This window comes from Sinohyriopsis cumingii, chromosome 8, assembly GCF_028554795.1.
Source record: "Sinohyriopsis cumingii isolate HCF-2022 chromosome 8, ASM2855479v2, whole genome shotgun sequence".
Lineage (NCBI taxonomy): Eukaryota > Metazoa > Mollusca > Bivalvia > Unionida > Unionidae > Sinohyriopsis > Sinohyriopsis cumingii.
Genome location: NC_142968.1, coordinates 31,000,960 through 31,025,823, shown reverse-complemented (window position 1 = coordinate 31,025,823; position 24,864 = coordinate 31,000,960). Strand labels below are relative to the sequence as shown.

Genomic DNA, 24,864 nt, shown 5'->3' with positions numbered 1-24,864 from the left:
ACGATACGATCTCTCCAGATTCGTACAACATCACCGACATCACCACAGAAATACTCCGGCTGATCACCAACAACGGACACACCTCTGACAACATCAAAATCAAACCCAAATAATATACGTTGTGTACTCAAATCATGCTCTTGGGTAGGTATTGCGTTGAAATTGACATTGCCCAGTCGAACGTTTCATTCTTGGATTTAGAGCAGCCACCGTCTTGGATGGCAACCGAGTCCAATAATGTGAACAGTGTCCTCGTCAACTGCTTGATCGCTCAGGGATCGTTGTCATCGGCAGGTTTTCTTCCATCATGATTTATTCCACGTAGATTAACTTTCCCTCTGGCTCACGGATGCAGATTTGTCCTAATGCCCTCATTTATTACCCATCCTAAAGACTTACCTATCAGTCAGGTAATGAAAGACTCGCCTATTATCTTCATGTCAAACGCAAAACGTAAAAACTCTTAACAGATAAACTAAGCAACCGTGAGACCCTCACGGGTACCACGATGTAAAATCGCGGGTGGGTTTTTATCCACGCTGTTTTTTTCCCCCTTCCGGCAGCAGTTCCACACTTTGCCTACAAAGCCGCACCGATTGCCCTTAAGGCAGCCTAAGCGCGGTCATCAAAGCAGCCTCTGCCGCTGAAGAGGAAGTGGGGCAAAATTAGTAAACAAAGTCATGTCTTCTACTCCATTATCGAAGCTATCAACACCTTCAATTACCCAATCTCTCCATGCAGGCTAAACAGGCTCTTAAAACCCCTCAGAAGTCCTCAGCGATAGATCCAAAAGAATTGTACAAGACCTGGAGAGAAAGGTTGATGCACAAACCTCTCTGAGTAGTATCATATCCGGGTATGGATTAAAAATATTAAGGTAAATTTTATTACACTATTATAGCATAGCATCAACTATTCGATGTTTACTCCCGACTACCTTCGTCTGAACGATGACCCTCCAGTGGATGACTCGCAGACCGAGTAAGAGTACGTTGAGTACCAGGACACCAACATAACTAACCTTAACGCGAGTACGCATCGAAAAATAGAGACACGTGACAAAGATGTTTACCTGCTTCCCATAAAACCTTATCGGAATTTCGCGGCAAATGCAACTACGTTGTTTAATAACTATGCCGCAAATGTGCAAGGCACACTCCAAAACCACGGAAGGTATGTATTCAAGTCGGCTAAGTACCAACTGAATGACCAGATTGTGGATCAAATCAATTGCTATTTCCTTCAATCAAGCACAATCCTAAACTTGATCATGTACAGCAAAGACTATAAGCGATCTTGTGAGGTGTGATCAGTACTATCAGCTGCATGACACGTTCAAATCGACTCAGCAACAACCGGTGCGATTGCTGCGAGAAATAACTTAGGAGAACATTCCGGAGACATTCCAGAGATACATCGATTGGAGCTGCAGTCAGCACTAAATTTCCTACAACAGCAGACCTGCTTCCAGTGGAAGGCGTGGCGGATGCCACTGTGGTCAACGGAGGCGATGTCAGAGCCAATTTTGCTTTTGAACGTAATGCTGACTTCAATGTGGGATTTTCAGCACGACGTGCTGTCACCGATACCAGTCACGAAATCTGGTTGATGCTTCTTCTCCGCAGCATCTTTGGTTTGTGTCGAGATATACCTACCGTCTTCGGAGGCGTCAATCATACGCTGATGCTGAAGAGAGACTTACCCGTTCAATACCTTACAGAGCAGCTGCAGCTGACGATGGACAATTAAACATGATGTGGTTGGTGCTGTGACTGCCCAATATCACTATCACTGCCTCTACTTCGCACATGCTCGAGCTGGAACCGACGTTAGCTATATTCACCAAGAAACTGTACTTTGAGCGACACCGCATGTACATTCATCAGTTTACAGAAGCTCAGTCCACCGTGTGGTGGAGAGTCGCCACCAATCTAGGTAGAGAACTTCCCAGACACATCTCCGTAGTAATTCAGCTGGCAAATCAGCGTACAGAACAAACCGGAAACAAGCATATGTTTAACCATCTCGGTCCATCTCGCATTCACGTCCTCGTCACTCTTGACTGTATCCAGAGCGAGAACTCGAATGCCACCTCGCCGTAGGCTCCCGAAATTAGTCGAACGCAAATATGATGCTGCTGGAAAACATGCAGAAGTACAAAGATGTGGAGAAGGGTACGCAGATTTTGCTGGATAATGTCGCTAACTTGTATCCCATCTTCGACTTCGATGTCTCCAAACATTCCGAACGTCTCAAAGATTCCATCCGCTGACATGGAGATCCGATTGACTATGTTTCCACGCGGCGACCACCACTGCTCCACGCGATGCTGATCTCAGACAGATCTAAGACGATGGACGTGCTTAATTGAAAAATGAACATCCTTGTATAAACCAATATGCCCACAAAAATCATGACATTGCAGACATGCGATGGTCAGGAAATGGTTGATGAGATCATTCCTTTTGTCATGCCCATGGCCCCTAAATTATTTGCTTCAGCCCCCCTTGCATCATTAGGACTGGCTGCAGCCACGGGAGGCATTACTGGAGGCAATTGCAATTATAATAATATTTCATATAACATCATGTCGTCGTATATTCCAGACGAAGTCACGCTGTCACCGTAGCAGAAGAAAAGCATTGCTGTGGCAGCTGCACATAAAAGACCTGAATCGGTCAGGCCGAAAGAGTCAGCACTCACGGGACCCGATCAGATCATGCTGATGCATTGTCAAGCGACTTCTGTCACCAAACATAAGGCTGTTAGATTAGGTGTAGTTCTGAATTATTCCTCAGTTCGGCTGTCGAAATAAGGAGGATTGATCGGACCTCCGTTAGCAGGGATCACTGGATCGTTAATTTCCGCACTGCTCGGCCCCGGAAAAAGACTTTAGCTGCCGCGAACTACGCATGATATAGGCAGCAGAAAAAAAAATAACGATTTTAAATAAATTCGACATTAAGTACCTCTTCGGATCTAGCATTCCACATTTCCAAAGCGTATATTCAAAATATCAACTTCACAAACACATCATGCCTGACGAAAGATAGGTTATTAATCTTGAAAATTATTAGGATGGACCTGACACTCATTGGGTCGCTCTTGTCAACTATCCCCAGTGTAGCGACGTGGAATATTTCGGTTTGTTTGGTTTACCTCCTCCTGATGAAGTAGTGCATTATCTACACACAGCGCACACAAGGATTACAAAGTCGAGAGATCAGAGATAACACGATGAACTATGCCCCGTCGAGACCCTCTTAGGCTTAAGACTAATATATTTGAGTTCTTTTAAGTTCCTCAGCATGACAAGATCACATCCCACTTGGTTTACCTCCTCCTGATGAAGTAGTTCATTACCTGCACACAGCGCACACAAGGGCTGTTCACAACTCGCTACAACGTCGAGAGATCAGAGATAACACGATGAACAATCCCCCGTCGAGACCGTCAGCGCGATGATCATCCAGACGATGAAACAGGATGTGATCCAGTCATGCTGAGGGACTTAAAAGAACTCAAGCCTAAAACATTCAGAGAACGTGAAGATGGAGCTCTGCTGCGTGGCATCATTGGCTCCAAACATATGCTGGGTGTTAATCATGTCAGAGGAACTCACAGAAGAGCTACATAAACACGCACGCAAGCATTGTCCACGACGCAGAGTCATCGCAGACACGGCAGACGATTTATGGTCCACATGTCTCGTAGACATGAGCGATTACAGCGCACACAATAAAGATTTCCACTGTCACATGACGATCATCGATGTGTTCAGTAAATACTCCTGGGTCATTCTTCTCAAAAGCAAAAAAGGAACTTCTATTGGAGGCGCGCTGAAAGGCATTATAAGGGAACGTGAAACTCATAAACTTCTATCTAAGGAGTACAGTTAACTAGAACACACATAACCCAGTAGTAAATTTAGTGGGGGAGAGAATTCGCTCATCCAGATCACGCGGGAGCTGGGTGAACTGGAACCCCCAATAATTACTGCTACTTATATATATATATATATATATATATATATATATATATATATATATATATATATATATATATATATATATATATATATATATATATATATATATATAAAGAGAGAGAGAGTTATATTAACTTCCATGTGCCTTGATTGGTGTGCGAATGTGGTGAGAGATTATTTTTATTGATGTCTTCGATGGTCTCAACAAAGCCTAAATAAGCACATCACACTAAGTAGAGAATAATCGTCACTGAAGTGAATCAACACTTATGGAGTCGTATCTAAGTATTGATTTTAATATAGGATAGGCAGCATTTCATAAAAGTTAAATTTTATAAAATGATTAACAAATAGTTTTTAAACAAAATCAATAGGAAAATATGATAAGTTCAAAGGGCAGCTGTAGGAAAATCACGTGATTAGTTCACGGAAGTAGGAGAATATAGAGAATGTACTTACGTTTGTAGGTATACAGCTGCTACTATAAATAACATCCAATCCGACATACAGCGTTGAAAGATGACAAGACTATGAGAAAAACACACGCAAAAAACAGGAATAGAATGTTAATTTATACATCAAACCGTTGTTATATGTTCTTTTGGAGTTATTCACTTTCATGTTCCATACTATAAATATGAATGTAACACGAGAAAAATAATTATCGTTGTATCAATTGCATATTTAGTAAATTCCTAAAGAAAATCAAAGCTTGTTATGGAAGAAGAAAGTGCATTTCTACATTTATTGTATCAAGGTTTACACCGAAATAAGTAATATACACCGATATACTTGAAAAGAAATCCCTGATCCCATAGACTAGAAACGTTCTAATGTGAAACTGTAACCTTCGTTTTTGGTTGTTTGTTTTTCAGATTCGTTTATTTTTTATTATATGTCTCTTAACGGATATCTTTCAGTTCGTCCTTGACCTACGCACGTGCTGTTCATGTTGCATACTGTCATAATGAAACGTCCTGACGCATATTATAATTTGTAACAAAAGTATATAAGATATGAAGATACCTATTTGGTCGAAGAGATGACTACTTACGGAGTCTATGCTGCATAGTTCAATTTTGTTACATTTGTCCGGAGCAACGTCTTGTTCGCATGCATAACATAGTAGTCCACTGTTTGGCGGCAACCCTATAAACGCCAAGAAGAATATGTACTGTAACGGAAGAGGACACATCATCTAACTGTCGCAGTCATGAATAGAATTCAGTTCGTCTATCTTTCACTAGGGCACACCTGTCATTGGACTAAAACATCAAGACCAGTAAAGGTAGTTAGAACGTCATCTCATAAACCTAGGCCGCTACAGTTCCATGTTTTACCTTGGCATTCATCCGCAAATGTCGTACAGATTCACTTTTCAAAGCTATCGAAAGCCATTCTAAACCGGGCTACCAGTTACTTAGAATCGAAAAAGAACCCAAATGTGATGGGAGGAGGAACAAAGTCAAACTTTCGCGGTCGGGAAAATAAACCATATTCTTCTGTCTCGTATCACTAGACTAACAGGTCTGAACAAGCTAAGCTTGTTACTAAGTGGATTCGTATCATTACTCTGCAAAAATATCTCAGGGGCCCTAGTGGCCGAGTTCGAGTAGTCTAAAGCGCTCCCCTTTGCTGATCACTACCATGTCACGTCTGAATCCGTGGGTTCGACTCTCGAACTGGGCCAATGTGGGCAAACGGCAAAGCTGTCAGTAGCTTCTCGTGGGTCTTTGGTTCTTACAGGGTTTCTCCCCGGGTTCTTCCTCCACCAGTCAGACCGGCCACCATATATAGCCTATCTGAGAAATGGAGTTAAAGCCCCAAAAGCAACAACGACATATTATCAGTGTATGCATTAGATTCTGGCAAAGTTAGAATTATAAATTATATCCCGTCCAGTCTGGAAACAATCATTTCAGTAAGTGAAATAATTGTCTTATTACTGTCTATGGATTTTTTAACGATGCACACACATCGGGTCACAGATGAAAATTACATGCACATAAATAAGTACGTGTTTTAGTGTAGAAATATCGAGACTGTCAGATCGATACGTAATGACAATGAAAATAACGAGCACATTTTGTTTAGATTTATGCGTTAAATTAATGGTTAGATACTCACCTTTCCGTTGTTTCTATGTTTATATTTGTCTCTAAGAGTCTAAGACACCAACTGTGTTTAAAATTTTGTTTGCGGGTTGAGATACGTCGTATAAATATTAGGCTAGACTTCTAACAATGCTTCCACAACACTTGCCAAGGTCTTTGTTTCGGAACAGAAACACTTGCAATTTTAAAACAGATTATACTTGACGGCTTTGACGAAATATACTATTTCTGTACGCGTAAATATAGCCACAAATATGAAACTAATTTCTACGTGGTCATCTTTCAATAGTCTAGAAACAGAAGGAAACGTATTCTAAGCTAATTAAAACGATGGAAGAAATTCTACAGAATATAAAAAGATTTCATCTTCATTACATTAATATTTAATCTACACCATATCTAACTGTATGCCAATTTGATTGGTCTGTCGTATGCAACGTACTTATAGTCGTACGAAACAACTAGCCCATCAGGAGAAATTCAAACTTTGACCTATCAAGTATACATTCTTTATTTCGATAGAACGAGGTAGTCCTCACCTTCTTCACCACATCCCTTGATATTACATAGTTCCGTATCACAGCACACACTACACACTATCATATTTGTTTGATCCGATTGCTCCTCCGGAACTGCACCAAAGTCATTTGTTTGTTGGATCTCGTTGAGGACAGTGGCGTTAAGAATATTTCTTTTTCTTCCAGCAGCCGCGCATTTCTGGAACAGTAGTCAAATTTTACCATTAGTCGTGAAAGCCAGTATTACTTCCAGAGAAATAACGTAACAAAAGTTTCACAAAACTTACAACTAATACTTTATGTTTTAATACTTTATTCATTTTAGGGAACATTACTTTGGCAAACTTCTACAGTATGGCATGTACAGGTTTATAACTTTTTAACAACTAACAGTGACTTTAAAGCATGCATTACATAATTAATATTCTGGATCTGTTAGGTTGTTTTGCTTTATTTAGTCTCTTGTTGTTTTCTAAGTCAACCATTATAAAATCTTTCTTGGATTCCACTAGGCCTTGCATTAAAGTCATATGGTTTGGAAATTTGTTGGTTGCGGATGGGGTCAATAATCCCTTGTTGTAAGAGATGGATAATAGAGTGAACTTGGTTGCTATGATATGCATCACATGGTGATGTTCCAGTTAAAATGCTCTTTTAATTTCTATTTTCAAAATTGCAATTTATACAAAAGTCAGAATGACATCTTATGATAAAGACAGCACACTTTCTGCCTTTTTCTTTTCCTGTGCTTTTCCTGGAGTGCTAGCACTATCTCTGCATTTTATAAAAATGAAAATGTGTAAATTCACATATTTATTCTCCTAATTGTTCCCTCTCGTACATTTGTTTCTTCTCCTTTTCTTCTTACGTCCACTCTTTTGTTTACCAACTTATTTAAACCTACCCCTATTGGTTTGTCAGTTTCTTTGGGAGTTCCTTTTAACTGAACGGCACAGTGAAGTGGATTATTGATGGCAGTAAATATGATAATGATTTCAAAACAAATAAAAGGGTCAGAAACTTCTTAAGGCACAGGGTTAAAATTTAACCAATGTACATCCACCATGTAAAATTTGCTAATATTATTGGAGTTTTTTTCTCCATTCAATTGAAGGAACTCATGAAGCTTCAGGTAATTAATTTTTTGAGGGGGAGGGCTAATGTTTTTATTTTATTGGTCCCCGTAATTGGTAGAAGTGGATCGGGGAACCATCCCACTGACTACCTCACAATTCCTTTTAAGTACACGTTACTTTATAGGGAATCATGTTTAATATTAGTATATAGTATTACATTCTAATTCTAAACACAATACAGATTTTAATATTGGTTACATTATAGACAGAGAACAAAGAGGAAGACAAAAGGAGAGATGAGAGGGCGGGGGCGCACAAGATAAAATGTATATATGTTGTAACCATTTTATGCATGGACACATACATCCACACAGAAAGATGCACACATACACATACATATGTACACACACATACACATACATACGTACACACACATACATACGTACGTATGTGCACATACACACACATACATACATACACACACATACATACATACATACATACATACATTCATACATACAGACAGACACACATACATACATGCATGCATGCATACATGCATACATACACACACACATATATACGTACATTCATACATACATACACACACACACACACACATACATACATACGTACATACATACATACATACATACATACATACATACATACATACATACATACATACATAACATATTGTCTTTTCTGGTCATCTTTATCTTATAATACGCTGAGGAAAGTATATCAAACGGTTTCTGTTTAAAACAAAATTCTCCATATGACAATCGCTTGTCAAAACTAAAGATAATTCCTCACAGAAAATGTTGTATTTTTGTTGAGGTAGTAAAAATTACTTAGAAGAAAATGCAACGGTGTGACAAATATATTGTAGATTTATTTTATATTTGTACGAAGATATCAATGACAATGAACCAGCGATTGAAAAAATCTCAACAACTTTTGTTCTGAAAACTTACAGCTAGATTGAATAATCAGGCTTCAGAATACGTCACCCTGGTGACAGAGCGAGTTGTGTATTCAAACTTATACCTCAAGACAAGGTTTACAAACACAATGAACCGAACTGAACTTAATAAAGTAATTTAAAGTATATTTTGCACCTTACATCCCAAATATGGACATACAATAAAAAGTACAAAACGGATATTTGACATGACGGAAATATTGAACGTTGCAACTCTGCTCTGAAAAGCTTACACAAGTTTGCATTGACATGATTAAAAGACCTGTATTAACGTTAAAGAATACAATTTGTATACCCTTCTTGCATGCTCTTGAACGTGTATTAAATCGATCATAATGTAGACCATTAACATACAAGTTCGATACATACAATCATTGGTTTAAACGATATGTAGCAAAACTTTGGGGGAACAAAAAAATTGGAAATTATATGAATACATATGTAAATGTGCATCAAATATTATAGGGGATGAAAGTAGTGTATTGGATATACCCCATAATGGAAAATACCAGTAAATTTAAATCAAAACTGTTTTGTGGGTGGTGAGAAATTAGTGTCATCAAAGACAAATAGACATTAAAAGAGAGAATATGTTTTGACAAACATAATGGAATATTTTCAAAACATAAGAAAAAATATACTTATGTCGATCTTTCTGACCTTCAATAACAGACAAACTGCTTTTATTGGTGATACACTAGACGTCTTTGACACTTAACTTTCTGTCTTTCATTGTCTTTTGAACCCTGACACGTCTAAATTGTATCTCATTTGCATTCAGTGCATAAAGATGTAACCAAAAACTAAATGAGAAAAGTCAATTAAAGAATACGATATACAACCTAATGCTAAACATGTTCATTAATTCTATTTCTGGTCATGTTGTAACAATACAAAATATAGATTGGAAGAAATTTGCTAGTTATTAATTACATATGACAGTAACTATGGCCTTTTAAGTTATTGTGTCTTCTTGGGGTTTTTCCTTCATCAAATTCGATGTGTCACATGTACAATTTACTGGATATCTCTGTGTTCATTTTCCACTTGCAATACGAAACTCCTGTTTAAGATCTTCTGGTTTTGAATAATGATTTTCTTTCCAATAAATCTTCTTTTCCATTCTTTGATAGTTATATAACAGCGAAAAACTGCTAAGGGAAGTGAAAGGTGGTTTTAATTGAACGTGCTATAAATGTTCACTGAAATAAAAATGGTCACACTCACATTTGTATATAATAATAGTAGTAATAATAATAAATAATAATAACGACTTTGTATAGCGCCTAATCTTTAGAAGATCTAAGCGCTTCGCAACATTAGACAACACCTATAAAATAAAAAACATATATAATGATATGATTACAAACAAAACCCATGAAATTAGAAAACATAAAAAAACATGCTGAGAATATTTAAGGTATGAAACAGTATCAGGTCTTTAAGTGTGTTCTTGCAGTCCAAATAAGTGAGTTTTGAGAGCCCTCTTGAATGTGATCACTGTGTCTTTGTGTCTAAGTTCAGTGGGCAATTCATTCCACGTTGCTGGGCCCTGGTATACAAAAGAACGCTGTCCATATGACTTTGTTTTCATAGTGGAAATAATGAGTATATGATTGTCAGAAGAGGAGCGTAAGTGTCTTGCTGGTGTGTACACATCGGTGAGGTCAGATAGGTATGTTGAACTAGAGTCCGACAGTGAAATGTAGCACAGATAACAAATTTTGTGTTTGATTCTGGATCGAATGGATAGCCAATGAAGGGTATAGAGCAGCGGGAATGTGTGCTCTGATCGTGGTATCTAAGTATGATCTGAGCAGCTGTGTTTTGAACTTTTTGAAGTTTTTGGAGTAGATATTGAGATGAACTAGACATAATTGAGTTACAATTGTCCAGTCTTGAAAGTACTAATGAACACACAAGTGTTTTAATGGCATCAACTGAAAGATATTTGTGAATTGAGCTGATGCGTCTCAGCTCAAGATATGCAGTCTTGCATATATTCATGATATGTTGGTGCAATGTGAAAGTACTGTCTAGAGTAACACCTAGGTTTCGTACTGATCATATGAATTTAATGTTGGCGTTGCTGATATTTATTGTTTGATGTAAAGGATGTGAATGAGAAACTCTTTGTGCTCTGATCAGAATGGCCTCAGTTTTATCATCATTCATCTGCAGCTTGTTACAAGTCATCCATGATTTCACATCAGAAATGCACCTCTCTACACCTTGGATGGTAGCATCGACTTCAGTTGGGTGGCTAGATTTGTATATTTGTGTGTCATCAGCGTACAATTGGTGAGGAACTGGATGATGATCTAGGACACTTGAGAGCGACTGAGTGTACAGAATGAACAGAACAGGTCCAAGAACAGACCCCTGTCGAACACCACAACATAGATCAACTGGGCTGGAGTTTATTCCATTTGCAGATACAATTTGTGTCCTGTTGACCAAGTAGGACTAGAACCACAGTAAGGCTGGATCATAAATGCCAAATACATGCTGGAGATGGTGATGTAATATATCATGGTCTATTGTGTCAAATGCTGCAGATACTTCAAGGAGGGTGAGGTATGTAATCTTTCCGCTATCCAAAGCAGAGAGAATGTCATTAACTACTTTTAGAAGAGTAGTTTCAGTACTGTGGCAAGGGCGATATGCAGATTGTACATTGCTAAAAAGACTAGTTGAATTTAGATGAGATACAAGCTGGGATAGAACAACCTTTTCTAAGATTTTTTAAATGAATGGGAGATTAGAAACTGGGCGGTAGTTCTTTAAATCGTTATGGTCTAGTGTTGGTTTCTTCAGCACAGGCTTTACAATGGCAGTTTTAAAAAATGATGGGAATTCCCCAGATGAGAGAGAGGTATTAATAACATCAGTTAGTGAAGGCAATACTGGATCTAAGCACTCAAGCGGCAGTGATGTTGGAATTGGATCAAACTCACATGACTTTGGTGCTTTCTTCATCACGATTGTACGTACGAAATCCATAGAGACAGGTTAAAATGCTGCTAATGGTTGCCGCTCAAATAAGAAACACATAAGAATTTAACAGCCAATACATAATGAACACAATAACGAAGATGAAAACAGGCAACAAGCACAAATATCATGAAAACGTCACTAAAAAACGGAACAGCTGCTTCAAGCCGGTTAAGCGATAGTGGCCATCTTGTTTCCAACTTCCTGACAATGTAATATACCTTGGTACTGTAGCATATTATGGTGATGTAATATATATTATTACTATAGTTTGGCCTGGTACTGTAATATACCATTGGCATTACCCGAGTACTGTAATATGGCCTTATTGTCATAGTTTTGTTTTATCTGTGGATGTCTCAGAAAAAAATGATAAATAATAGCGAAACTGTGAGCCTAAAGGTTTTAGAGAGAATCCATTGTAGACACCATGAACTATGCAAGATATGTAAGTGAGAACAATCCTACATAAACAGGACTTAGAAAGTTTGTATGCTTTGGCATGCCGTTTTGCCTTCTTGGCGGTATATAAACGCCCGTTGAACTTTAAGCCGTTCTGACATTTCATTCACAGATACGCCCATCGCAATTGCTATCAGAAACATGGTGACACACACATTTAGGTACATGTATGTTGTGTGCTTAATGTCGGTCAATAATCGTAGAATGTACTTTCAGATATTGATCATTTGTAAACACAATGTTTACATAACTAAATTTGTCCATGATACAAATTTCAAATAGGAAGTTTATAAAACATTTGAGTTTGGAACATTCTATGCTCAGTCTTGTTTATAATTAGTAGAAGTTTCCCTGGGAATGAATCATATCTAGATGAATGGAACATTTGTATAAATATGGAGATGATTCTGTTGGAATCCATCTGTGATCGGAATCTACAGTGTGTTATATAAAATATTCCTGGGAAATAGTATAGTGCTCATTGACTTTGGATTAACACAGTTGGTTATATTGTGAAATAATTCTAACACATTTTGGACAAAATAATTGTATTACAGAAGGTCATTCAAGCTTATTGGAATTGATAAGGAACATTCTATACAATAGGATGCTTAATAGAACATATATGGTTATTTGAGATTCATTCATCAATACTCGTTTTGTCGTTTGAATTATTAATTTGTATTTAAGAGAAATAAATTGCTTGATGATTTTGCTTACAATGGTTTGATTTTTCTGTCATTTATTTTAAGACACAGATTTATTACAGAAACTGGTGGCTCGTCTGGGACATAAATGTCTTTAAAACATACCAGCAATGCTGAAAATTGCCTTAGAAAGTAAATTGGCTTTGTTTCGGAATTTTCAGTTTCCAGAGTAACTATTTTGATACCACAAATTTGAAAAATCATTAGCAAAATCAGATAACGTTCACATTTTGAATGTCGAGGCTCTGTTTCAAATCCAACCCATGATGGGTTAGAATCGATAAAAAATATGAGTTACTTGAGCTTTCCAGACGTTCTGGTGTTCCTGAAGCGAAGGCATTTATAACTAAGCAAGAGATAAAAACTACTGTGATTCAGTAATAGTGAGGACAGAAATTTAGATAATAGTGCTTTGGGTTCGATTGGTAGGTATGAAACTGGTTTTGATAGAAAACGAAACGAATTAGAGCACAATTTCAGGTGGAACTGGAACTAAGACAGCTTCACCTTCTGCATGATATGATGGAAATGCAAATACAGAGAGAAGAGAAATTCAGGGAGAGGAAACGTAGAAGCAACTGCGGAAAGACAGAAACAGGAGGGGAAGGAAATGTAGAGAGATAGTACAAATGTAAATGTAAAGAGACAAAATGGAATTGCAATACAGATTAAAATAATTAGAACTTCCATGCAAAACATTCTCCTCAACCCTCCACTTTACAGACATGTTCCGGCTTTGGTGTTACCAGAAATATGAAATTAGTATCTCTTTTCAGAAGAAAGAAGTAGATACTTTTTTACTTTCAGAAAATTGCTGAAAGCTTGAAATGGGTAAGAGAGCAGTGGACTTCATTATTACAAAGTGTATTAATTGGCAAAGCTGGTGATGTATATACTTTGCTGACAGTAAAACAGACTACTTTTATGATGCAGTTAAAGAATATATCTTGAAGGGTTTGAGTGGTTACCTGAAGCGTATCGAGGTTTAAAACGTTTAAATAGACACTGGACAAAAACGTGTCGTATTTGCATGGGAAAAGAATAACTAGCGAATAGATGGAGCTCATCCAAGAAGGATTATAAGATTACGTTAGACACTGACAGAACATATTAACTGAAGAGTTTAAGAAGTGCCTCCACAGTGTCGTCAAGATCAATACTGATGAGAAAAAAAGGAAACTTTGGAAAATGCTGCTCAAATAGATGATGTTTATTCCTTGACGCACAAATTATCATTTGTCAGTGAGTCATCCTTTAAGCTGTTTTGGTAAAATTACATCTCAGTCTCTCACGAGTATTTCCAAATTTCAATATGGCACAACTTTTATAAATCAGACACCTGATAAAGCAGATCAGAAACCCTAATGTCCTCCTACGTGCTCTAACTATAAAAAGAACCGGCACGTGATATCTGATTGAAATACATTGAAAAGTAAGGAAAATAAATATTCTCATATGTTCACATATTGTACAAAAGGAAAGGTACATCTTTTATGATAGTCACAGGTTGAACAAATAAGCAACACCTTTCTTGTTAAGAAAAGGAAAGGTTTATGCAAAAAATACATCTCTCTCTCTCTTTGCATAGCGGTATGTCTTGCAAAGTGATAATGAAGCATTTTGCATCTCTTCAACGGGCTTGGATCGAACCATACTTCAAATATGACCAAAATATTCTTCCTGGCTTCCTTTTATGTGTTGTTTTTAAAAACTGCTCTTGTCTCTGTTGGAGTTTATCGGATCCCACTCAAAGTGTCGCGTTTGTCGGAACAAACGATATCTTAGAGACAAAATAGAATTCCGAAGAACATTATTGCAATCAAGACTATTACAAATCAGTATGCAAAATGTATTTACTTCAGAGAAAATAACAGTTTAAACGTAGACTATACTTACATATCCATCCATACAGTCAACATTGTATCGAATATCACCCGATACTGTCACATAGGATGCTACGGAACATTTCTGGAGAAAAGAAAAGCTATTATTAACTTAAAAAAATTATGCAACGAGATGACTGGTGCATTTTGTTAAAAGCAGCTTCCAAACTTTGTATATTTCATTATTTAACGCATTTCTTATATGTGTTATAAACACGAGCTTCGAGTTTCGTATATGTGAATAAAATACTTTTGTTTACAATGAGCACTTGTTTCATATATGATAGTCCAAAACGCATGATATTTACATTTGTGAATGATGCAAAAAAGTTTCCAATTAACACGAATTGTGTGTGTTTGTGTGTGTGTGTGTTTGTGTGTCCTGTTACTACTAGTATGAGATTCCATCTATCACAATCGGCGTGAATCATCCGTTTACTGTCAACAATTTATATTTTCAACTCGGAAACCAAACATGGCAGACAGCATCTTGATATATAGCTTTCTCGTTGTATAGAACCGCTGCATATTCGCTATCAAATATGGCCGCCGTCACTAAAATTAGGAAACCTTTAAACAGCACGTTTTTCAAAAACGCTAAATGACGTTAACCAGATTTAAGGAAAAGATCAAGTAAATGCCTTTTAAAATGCAATATGTGTAAATAGAATAGAAAAACAATCAAACGACTGCTTTGCAAAACCTCCTAAACCTAATTCTGTTGAAATTGATAGAAAACACCCTCACATAAAACCTCTACAATTTATATATGTGAAACGGCTGCGACGTCAAAATGAAATGTCGCTGCAGTTATTTAAAGTACATTTAAAAACATTTCTTCTGATAGGCAACTGAACAAAATTTAACCAAACTGGACCCAATTCTCTCAAAGTTAGTTTTAAATTGCTTCACATTTTATTTATCTTCATCAAATGTAGTCGCTTTTACTAAATACAGATAAACCGTTACAACAGCTTCTCAAGCAGCACATAAATGAATTGGACAAAGTACCTTGGTATGAGGGTATTTATATTGTGTACAAATGATGCCGATTTGTTATCAAATGTCTGCAAAGCAAAGCACAAAGCTGATTTACTGAACTGGACAAGGAGAATACTTACGTTTGTAAAATAGACGACGTTCAATCAGATTGATAGCCATCAAAAAAGAACTATGTTGATGGTTTTAATCGTTTGGACACAGTCTCAAATCGAACAGATATTTCTAAATTTCTCACATGGTTTTCTTTTTCATGAAACAAATTTTATGTACTGCTTTTCATTTGTTATTCTATTCAGCAGTCCCTTTATTTTTTATATATTTTTGGGGTCGTTGTCAATGCCTCTATCCGGAAAATGATGGGTTAAAGATAGAATTAAAAACTGAAAGCGAAGTGATTAATTCCTTGTCTGCTCTTTCTCCTCCACCTGACATTATCAATTTTTTTATGATTTCTTTCATATGTGTAAAGTGACAAATCTGTTCAATAACGAATGTACTACATCATCAAGTTTGTTTCCAATACTAAGTTTTTCATTCGTTAAAAATACTTTGAATGTTTCCTAGATTGTTACTCTTACTCTGTTTTCAATGTCTGCAAGGCTTTCATCCATCTCGGTTTTGAATTCATGCTGTAATATAATGGGGATTACGTTCCTTATGGCCAGCGAAAGCTTTTGCGGTAAACTGCATTTATATATGCCTGTTGGATATTTTATTTTTCAGATGGATTCTTAAATTCCACATATTTCTTGCTGAGTGAATGTAATAAGGACGCTGCTTAGGAATGTAGATTTAAAATGCATGAAAAAGAGCGCCTAAAAGTAACTAAATGTTACGAAAAGTAACTGTTAGTAAGATTTCAAATGTAACATTTAGTTGCAAAAGGGAGTGCTAACTAAGATTTAGTATTAACTTTTGCTTATTTTATTTAGTCACGATTACATTATTACCTATATAAGTTTGTCTGCAAAGCAATGCCAACCATAAAATTAAAATTCTTAAAATTAGACTAAAATACTTTACAATAATCTCAAAAGTTGTTTATTAATATTAGCATGCACAAGGTCGTACAGTATTAATTAATAATCATAGTTCATATTTTCCAATATAATTGCAGCAACCTAGACATGTGTGTGTGTGTGTGTGTGTGTGTGTGTGTGTGTGTGTGTGTGTGTGTGTGTGTGTGTGGCTGTAGTATGAGCATCTCAATCATTTCCAGGTGTTGATCCACAAAACAATGGAGCGGGGGTGGGAGAGAAATGAATCTCACAGGAAGGCCTTGTCGAACGTAGAAGCATTATCTTAAAATTCGGAGCCACGATTGTTACCCCTATGTACACAATTTCATTTAAATATACTGCATTAATACTGGAACTGTTTCTGATATTTTGCTCTCTCCGCCAGGTCTCAGGCAGAGGTCTAAGCTAGAAACTAGATACGTGTTGTGCCACTTTACACCGTGGGAAACGTATTGCATCAAGTTTTGTAGATGCTTGCATAAAACTAGAGAGTATAATGAATGAAAGTAAGGAAATCCAAAGGAAGAATGGCTGGTGTTTTAAAAAACAGAGTCTGGATAATTAATTTGCTATATACAGTTGCTAAGATATTTTTGTCATGGTGTGGTGTGGTATATAATTTTAATGAGATGATGTGATGACTCGGGTAATGTGACGTTCATAAGACAATTGATTTTGACAGGAAAATGGGAAACGTATTTCCTTTATCGTTTTATGAGAAGATTATTGTTATTCAGTACTGTTTTGCCTAGTAGCAATTTCCTTGTAGCCTAAAGTGTCAGAAGTTTTAATGAATATGACTTTAAAGTTTAGAGGGAAAAGGCAATGTTTCTTTAGGATGTGGTACGAAAATATGTAAACCATTTTGTGTTTGTTTTTGGTTTTCATTTTTGCTTCTTCTTCTTCTTCGTTTTCCGGGGGAGGGGGCACTCTTGCTGTATAAACTGCTTGTTTTAAATTTAGAACTTTCAACAGCCAAAACAGTTTTTATCTGATATCCAAACAATTGGCTTGGTTACTCTTTACATACGTATAACCGACAACAAAAGACGCCTAGAATTTTGGTCAGTTGTATGGTACCTCATGACTGCCACATTCCTGTACGTATTGACAATCACGTGGTCTAGCAGCCTCTCTGCAACTAAGGCATTTGATAGAATCTGAAATTTACAAACAGAAAAAAAGCAAACGACGTGGTTATCTTTGACAACAATTTTAGTGAACTGTTTTGATCTGCGAGTAATGATTAAAACACTATACAATGAGTGGTTACTTTATGGTGAATTATCTTAATAGCCAGTGATATCTAAGACAATGGCGTTGAGTATGACTAACAAAATTCTCAAAATGTCCCACCTTGATGAAACGTAATCTTACTTCGCTCATCAGATAACAACCTAGCCCATTTTTACATATTGGCAGCCAAACCACGTACAAGCACTGTATCATGTGGAACGAACTGACGTGAAATATACTTTTATACGGAAGGGATCTATTTACTGAGAGAATCTAACACGTGCGTGAGTCTAGCTTATGGCCGGTTGTTGTTCCCTTTTTAAGAGACTTCAAGACAATAATCGTTCTCAACTATGGGTTCATAAACGCGCAATTGCTACAAATCCTCTAATCCCCTAATGACTTCACATCATCAAACTCTAATTTTACACTGCATGTTCTCTCTACTGTCATATAAGTATGACTTATCTGTAAGCCAAATATAAGTATTTCATGCCATGCAATACAAAATACGACCCAAAAACGTAATATAAAGAATTATTCCGATCACACAAAATTACCTAACACGAATAGGTGAAAATATACTCGGATAATTCACTATGATAATAATTTTAAGAGGGTCCAAAACAAATTCATGCTGTCGTAAAGCCTCTTGAATACTGTACATTATGACGCTTACTTATAGAAATTGGCTAAATGCTAGAGTTGAGAAATACCTTCCCTATACTGACTCATCATGTTTAATAAACAATCACTAAAAGTTGTTGTTGTTGTTGGGTTTAACGCCATTTCTCAGCACAAGATAGGCTATACATGGTGGCTAGTATTAATGGTGGAGGAAGAACCCCGGAAAACCCGGGAAAGAACCACCGACCCACGAGAAGCTACTGGCAAGCTTTCTCACATACCCACATTGGCTGAATCCGAGACTCGAACCCACGCAGAAAGAGGTGAGATAGCAGTGATCCGTAACGGAAAGCGCTTTAGACCAATCGGCCACTCGGGGCCCCCCAATCGCTAAAATCTAACAAAGCTATAAAGATGGGCGTAAAAACAAATGGCAGATCCTTAGGTTTAATGCACACCGCCGAATATCACTCCTCAAGTAAACGTCATATCTGTGGTCACTAATCACTAATAACCCGATTCGTGATTCCCAAACATGATTACAAACCTGACTTAGATTCAATGGGTCATATCCCCTAGATCCGCCACTCTCCATGAAGCTAAAGATAAAACATAATCACCCATCGCCTTTACCAAAACAACACATAAACAACGAACAAAAGCTACACAAAATTCAGTCACAAACTACACATCTATGACTGGGCTATCAAGACTGCAATCTTTTACATATTCATATCACACTGAAAGTCAACTGAAACATGTCACGCTCTGCAATCTGTCTGTATCTTGTAATCATAACAATGCCTATTTACTGAAACTAAAAAGGGCAATTTGCGAGAAAACTATTACATTTTAATACTTATGTTAAGGTTAACATTATTTATCAACATTATTTATTTTCATTTTTCAATTTGTCCAAGAGATATGAACATGAACCGGTACCGGACACCGTGTTACAAAGCAACACATGCCCAAGATCTTTCTAAGTTCTTGCATACTACTTTCGTACGTGATTATGGGTGATTCACTAATCAGAATTGCGTACGTATTTCGTATGTTTCTCTTGCTGTTTTGCCTACTTTTTAATACAAGTTCAAGACGGGCAAATGTGCAACGTTTGCTAGTAAATCTCTGATTGGAGACTTAGAGTCAGAGAGCGGGTTACAAGCCAGATGCCTAGGGCGGCAAAATTCAGCGGCGGCAGATTTTAATGTATGAAAATCCGGTTTTGTTAAGAAAAAGTTGTTTATTCTGTTTTAAACATGATCATGTTAAATGTTGCCATCATTTAAAGACGTAAAGGTCTTTAAAGCCTCTGGTTTTAAGGCTTTGTTTTGGGCCGGGGAAAGAAGGGGAATGCTGCAGCTCTGACAGTGTCTAGGTTGGTAAAATCATAAATTTGTCATAGCACCCACCCACCTACCTATCCCCCCCACCCACACACACACACGTACCATGCCTTCTGTAATGAAAAAGAAACCTATATTTAAATATTTAATTCAAAATAGCCAATAGGTCAAGGCATTGTTGCCCTATATGTATTTTGTGGGGGTCATTGAGTGTCTATTTTTGTTGTTATTTTGTCATATTCGTCGCCGTCCTTCACAGGTATACTGTGGGTGCCCTTTTATATTTTACCGACTTTTTACCTGCCTCCCACACAAAAGAGTAGCTCACACAACGTTTTCCTCAGATGTACGAACTTATCAGAGGAGACCTTTGTGAAACATACTTACAAAACAGCGTGAGCTATTCTTAAGCTTGAAACATATTAAAATTGTAAGCGTAGCCTTCCGTTGCTTCGCGTAACGAGACTCGGGATAATATAACATAAAACAAGATTATTGCTGGTGGTGTCATTATTGTTGGATGTGTTGAGAAATGACATGGCAAGACATGGATTGTATTCCGTTAAACTATGTCATCTGCTATAAGATAACCATACAGATATGAGAAAAAGATAGCGACCATATACCTTGATAAGAGTAGAAAGAAATCTGTATATTGTGTGTCATTTTACGACAACACTGGTACATATGTGTAATCAATAAAATACGGATTCTTCGTAAAAACGAAATACGAAAAGTACTATTTCAAGTATCAAGATCGTATAGTTCAGTGGCACTTTTTAAGAATCAGGACAGTTAAATAAGTAGGGATAGGAGATTCGATCAACACCAACGTAAGCCATAAAACTGACATTATATGGAATTTTAAACAAAATAGTAAACTGTTTCAAAATGAAGTAAAATGTAAATTATTATTTGAGAAATAAATATTTCTCTCACTTACCAGCTCTTGAAACTAGTCCGCAGACTAAGACTGCCAAAATGACTGCTGTACCTGTAATTACATCATGCAAATCCATGTAGTTTAGGTCTGTATCAATTAGTGAGAAAGATAGAAAGAAAATTAAATTAAGAAGAAATTAAATAATTTGAAGAAGAAAAAAAAAGATTAACTTTCTATTAAAATAAAAAGCAATATCACAGCCCAAATGAAAATAGTTCCACAACAAGCGAATATTAATTGGTCAGTACCGTAAAGCAGACGACTTTGCGATGTGTATGCTAATTATTGTTAAATTTGTATTCTTAAAACCGTAACTAAAGTGGAGAGACTGTGCTGACTATATATAGCTTGTTCATACAAGAAGGAAGTGTTGACAATGAAGCTCTCATTTAACATGTTACACTAGGCAGACAAACTTTGAGCGGGATGCCAACACCCATGCACGGTGTTTATCAATGAGGGCCAGTAAAACATAAAACGCACTTATTCAACAATCGAGAAAATATTTGCCGGAAATTATATGAAACTAAAATATAAAAGGACTGCTGTCCTGGAAATCTTTGATTCGCAGTGTTGCAAAAAATTACGCGTACTTAACACATTAACACACGTCAGTATATAACTTAATTATAGCGTAATTATTCGGAATTTATATCTCTAACAATTGGATTTGGCCCGCGTATCTTTCACAACATTCCATTGACATAGGGCACGAGTCAAACATGTGATCAAAGGATTGTAAATATAATTACACTTGCAATATTCCCATTTTCCCTACAGTTCGATTTTGCCAGAACATTTTCACAGCATCTCATTTAACCAACACGTACACATACGCGACTTGTGTTAAACATGTAATTGAAGGATTTTAATTATGATTAAATTTGTAATATTTAAAATTAATTTGTGACAAACACAATTCTTTGTGAAGCAAATGATAATAATAATAATAATAATAATAATAACAATAATAATAATTTTTAAAATATTTTGTAACGAAAAATGTAAACTTGCTGTTAATATCAACAAAATTAATTAGAATGTGTGTAAATTCCTTGCTAACAATAATTATTGACGTACCGGTAGAGTAAACAAGTACTGTGATACGTACTACGAGGGTTTGAGGTGCCGGGGATCTCCTAAATTTGGTACAAAGAACAGTTTTTATATCAATGATCCTCCCCTTCACATCCCCAACCCCTTCACAAATATAAGTTTCGTGGAAACACTGTACCCGTTGCTTTTATCTTTTATGAGTAAGTGAAATAAGATGAAAAAAAAAACAGCCGCAAAGAAGAAAAAAATTCCCGCCTGAACTATATATATATTGAGAAAATGAAGAATAATCAAAATTAAGACTGGTTCAACCACATAAAACTTACAACTCATCGCTTGACTCTGTCAGGTTACCAAATGATCGAGCTTACATAAGTTTACTTGAATAAAAATGCATAATCGTTCGTGCAATACAAGGAAGTCCTCTCGTCATAAATGATAAAACAGAAGACACAGATTGGTTAAAGGTAATTATCGTTTGATGAAACTTGCAGGATTGCACTTAGGAATACTGTTAGGATGGGCCGTAGGTAACGCACCTATCGTGTAAATTCTTACCTTGTTCTCATACACCAAAGTTGCACCGGGTGATTATACTTGTACCTGTGCAAATATGTCACCGATGCAAAAATACACACATATGTATTAGCAAATATGCAATTTGCTATTTAAATTGGTTTAAAAAAGATATACAAGTTAGATATATTTAAGAACAAACCTGAATATTACGGGTCACAAAATATTGCTATAATATGTGAAGATATGTTACTGAAAGATTGCTTTTGCTGTAAACGACAACATTAAAGATGACAACTGTCATCGTCATTATCATCAGTATCGGTAGATAAAACAAAAGTGGACATATATACATGGATGCAAAAATATTCATTCACATCCACTCAATAATATATCCTTTCGTCTGTACTATATGCAATGACACAAAACGTCATAAGACGGACACACAATCATTTAGAAACGAGTGCAAGTATACACAGTGGCTGCCGTGACTCACAGGCTATGTAAAAAGAAATACATTGACCAAACTTATCTAAAGTTATTAAAAAAAGAATAATCGCCGTTCAACTTCTGGTCTAAATTAAAGAAGAAAAAATTAAATAAAAAATATAAAAAAACAAATAAAATATAAACCAGTAGTAATTCATAAAGGTGTGCTCACATGGCGTAATTTGCTTTCCTTGAAAATTACTCGTGCAAATTTGATTTATCCTACTTCTTATTACTATACAAAATATGCAGATTTTGCACGTACATACTAATATGTATGTATATTTTACACTTTTGTAAACTGATATACGTAAACTACACAGTTTCTTTTCTACACGTAAATACTAGATCTTATGTATGTCAACTGATACATGTAAACTACGCCGTTTCTTGAATACGCCCCTCTAAAGTACGTGATATTTTCATCTATTGTTCAACATTCGAATGTAAATCTACACGCACCAATACATACAGCGGCAAATATATAGACTGACATACAATTATTCATTTCCAGCACCGGACTATAGCAAAACAAAAACTAAATAGAACAAAAACGACCCCGCAAACGAAACTCAAACACTTGCATTGCATGAGTTCCGTTGCATAACTTTTAATCCGGCCTTGTTCATGTCTAACGAAGGGTTTTACATTTCCATCTTCTCTAGCTCAAATCTGTCTTTTTCCATGTCTATTTGCTCCACCTTTAATAAGGACTTGTTCATGTCTAACAAAGGATTTTACATTTCCATATGTTCTAGCTTAAGTCTGTCTTTTTCCATGTCTATCGAACAGTGTGTCTGTTCTATTTGCTCCACTTTTAATCCGGCCTTGTTCATGTCTAACCCTTCGTTTACTGCAGCAAGAAATTTTTTTTGTATTATACCATTTAATATCGCCTGGTAATGTATGCTATCAAGACGATATCAACTGCTTCTGTTTAGGTCATAATATAATGATATCATTTTCACAAGACGCTGTTAATTGGTGCTGGATAATTCATAATGTTCGGTTGTATTATCACCAACTCTAAAGTCTCTTTTCCACTTATAACTGCGTTGAATATCTTACCTTTTGACCCAAACATAAAAACGAGCATGATAAATTTAAAACAAACACAACCATAACCATTCAATCTTCATTGATGTTGGTAAAAAAAAAATCATTGGTTCTATGAATATGCATTCATTCGTCAATAAAATATTTTATTCGCACACGTTCATATGAGATGTTTCTTCATTTAGTCATGCAAAATAAATATTGGCAATAACTGTAAGTATAGTTTTCTCAGTTTTTGTTTTGAGTCTATTATAACATACTTCAGACGATGATGCAATTGAATTATGTGTGCTAATGAAAGGTAGTTAACTTTTTATCCTGGAAAGAGAATATTCATAACATGGGAGATTTCGAATACAAATCTTTCAAAACGTTTTTACCCAAGACAATCACCTTGAATTTAGTTTCTAAACACTGGGACGTAAATGTGTTTTTTTTTTGTTGTGATCAGTTAGGAGTTATATTTTAAGTTTTATTCAAATTATTTGGATTTCTGAAAAGATTAATCTTTTTTTCCTGAAAATATTTGAGTGCTCATACAGAACTATTGGACAAAGACATTTTAAAAAATTATATTCGGACATTCAAACACCGGAATATTATTGACTGTGGAATAACAAAGAAATATAGACGATACAGCACCATAAAGGCTACAGTATACGTCATCGCCTTCTATTTTAGATCTTTTCGTCGGAACTCGAACTTGAATTCATTAGAACATTTCATTACTATGACTTGTAAAATTTAATTCGTGGATTATTTTTGGATTATTTTTGGATTTCATTCTTAAAACCGTAAGTTCTTATTTTTTTCTCCAATTTGTACAGAGATTTTTTCAGGGAAA

General features: G+C 36.2%; 1 protein-coding gene across 1 annotated transcript in view; it reads right to left on the bottom strand.

The window, feature by feature from the left end:
• The window catches only part of LOC149793230 (uncharacterized), a 58,739-nt gene extending 36,359 nt beyond the window's left edge, over positions 1–22,380 (bottom strand). Inside the window, exons 1-7 of the mRNA XM_089968966.1 lie at positions 22,286–22,380; positions 20,904–20,954; positions 17,829–17,908; positions 14,741–14,812; positions 6,642–6,819; positions 5,043–5,137; positions 4,448–4,516 (exon numbers count right to left, since the gene is read on the bottom strand). Coding sequence (XP_089825092.1) covers positions 4,448–4,516; positions 5,043–5,137; positions 6,642–6,819; positions 14,741–14,812; positions 17,829–17,908; positions 20,904–20,954; positions 22,286–22,292 — 552 coding nt within the window. The 5' untranslated portion in view covers positions 22,293–22,380. The remainder of the gene's footprint in view (positions 1–4,447; positions 4,517–5,042; positions 5,138–6,641; positions 6,820–14,740; positions 14,813–17,828; positions 17,909–20,903; positions 20,955–22,285) is intronic.
• Positions 22,381–24,864: the final 2,484 nt, after the last annotated feature.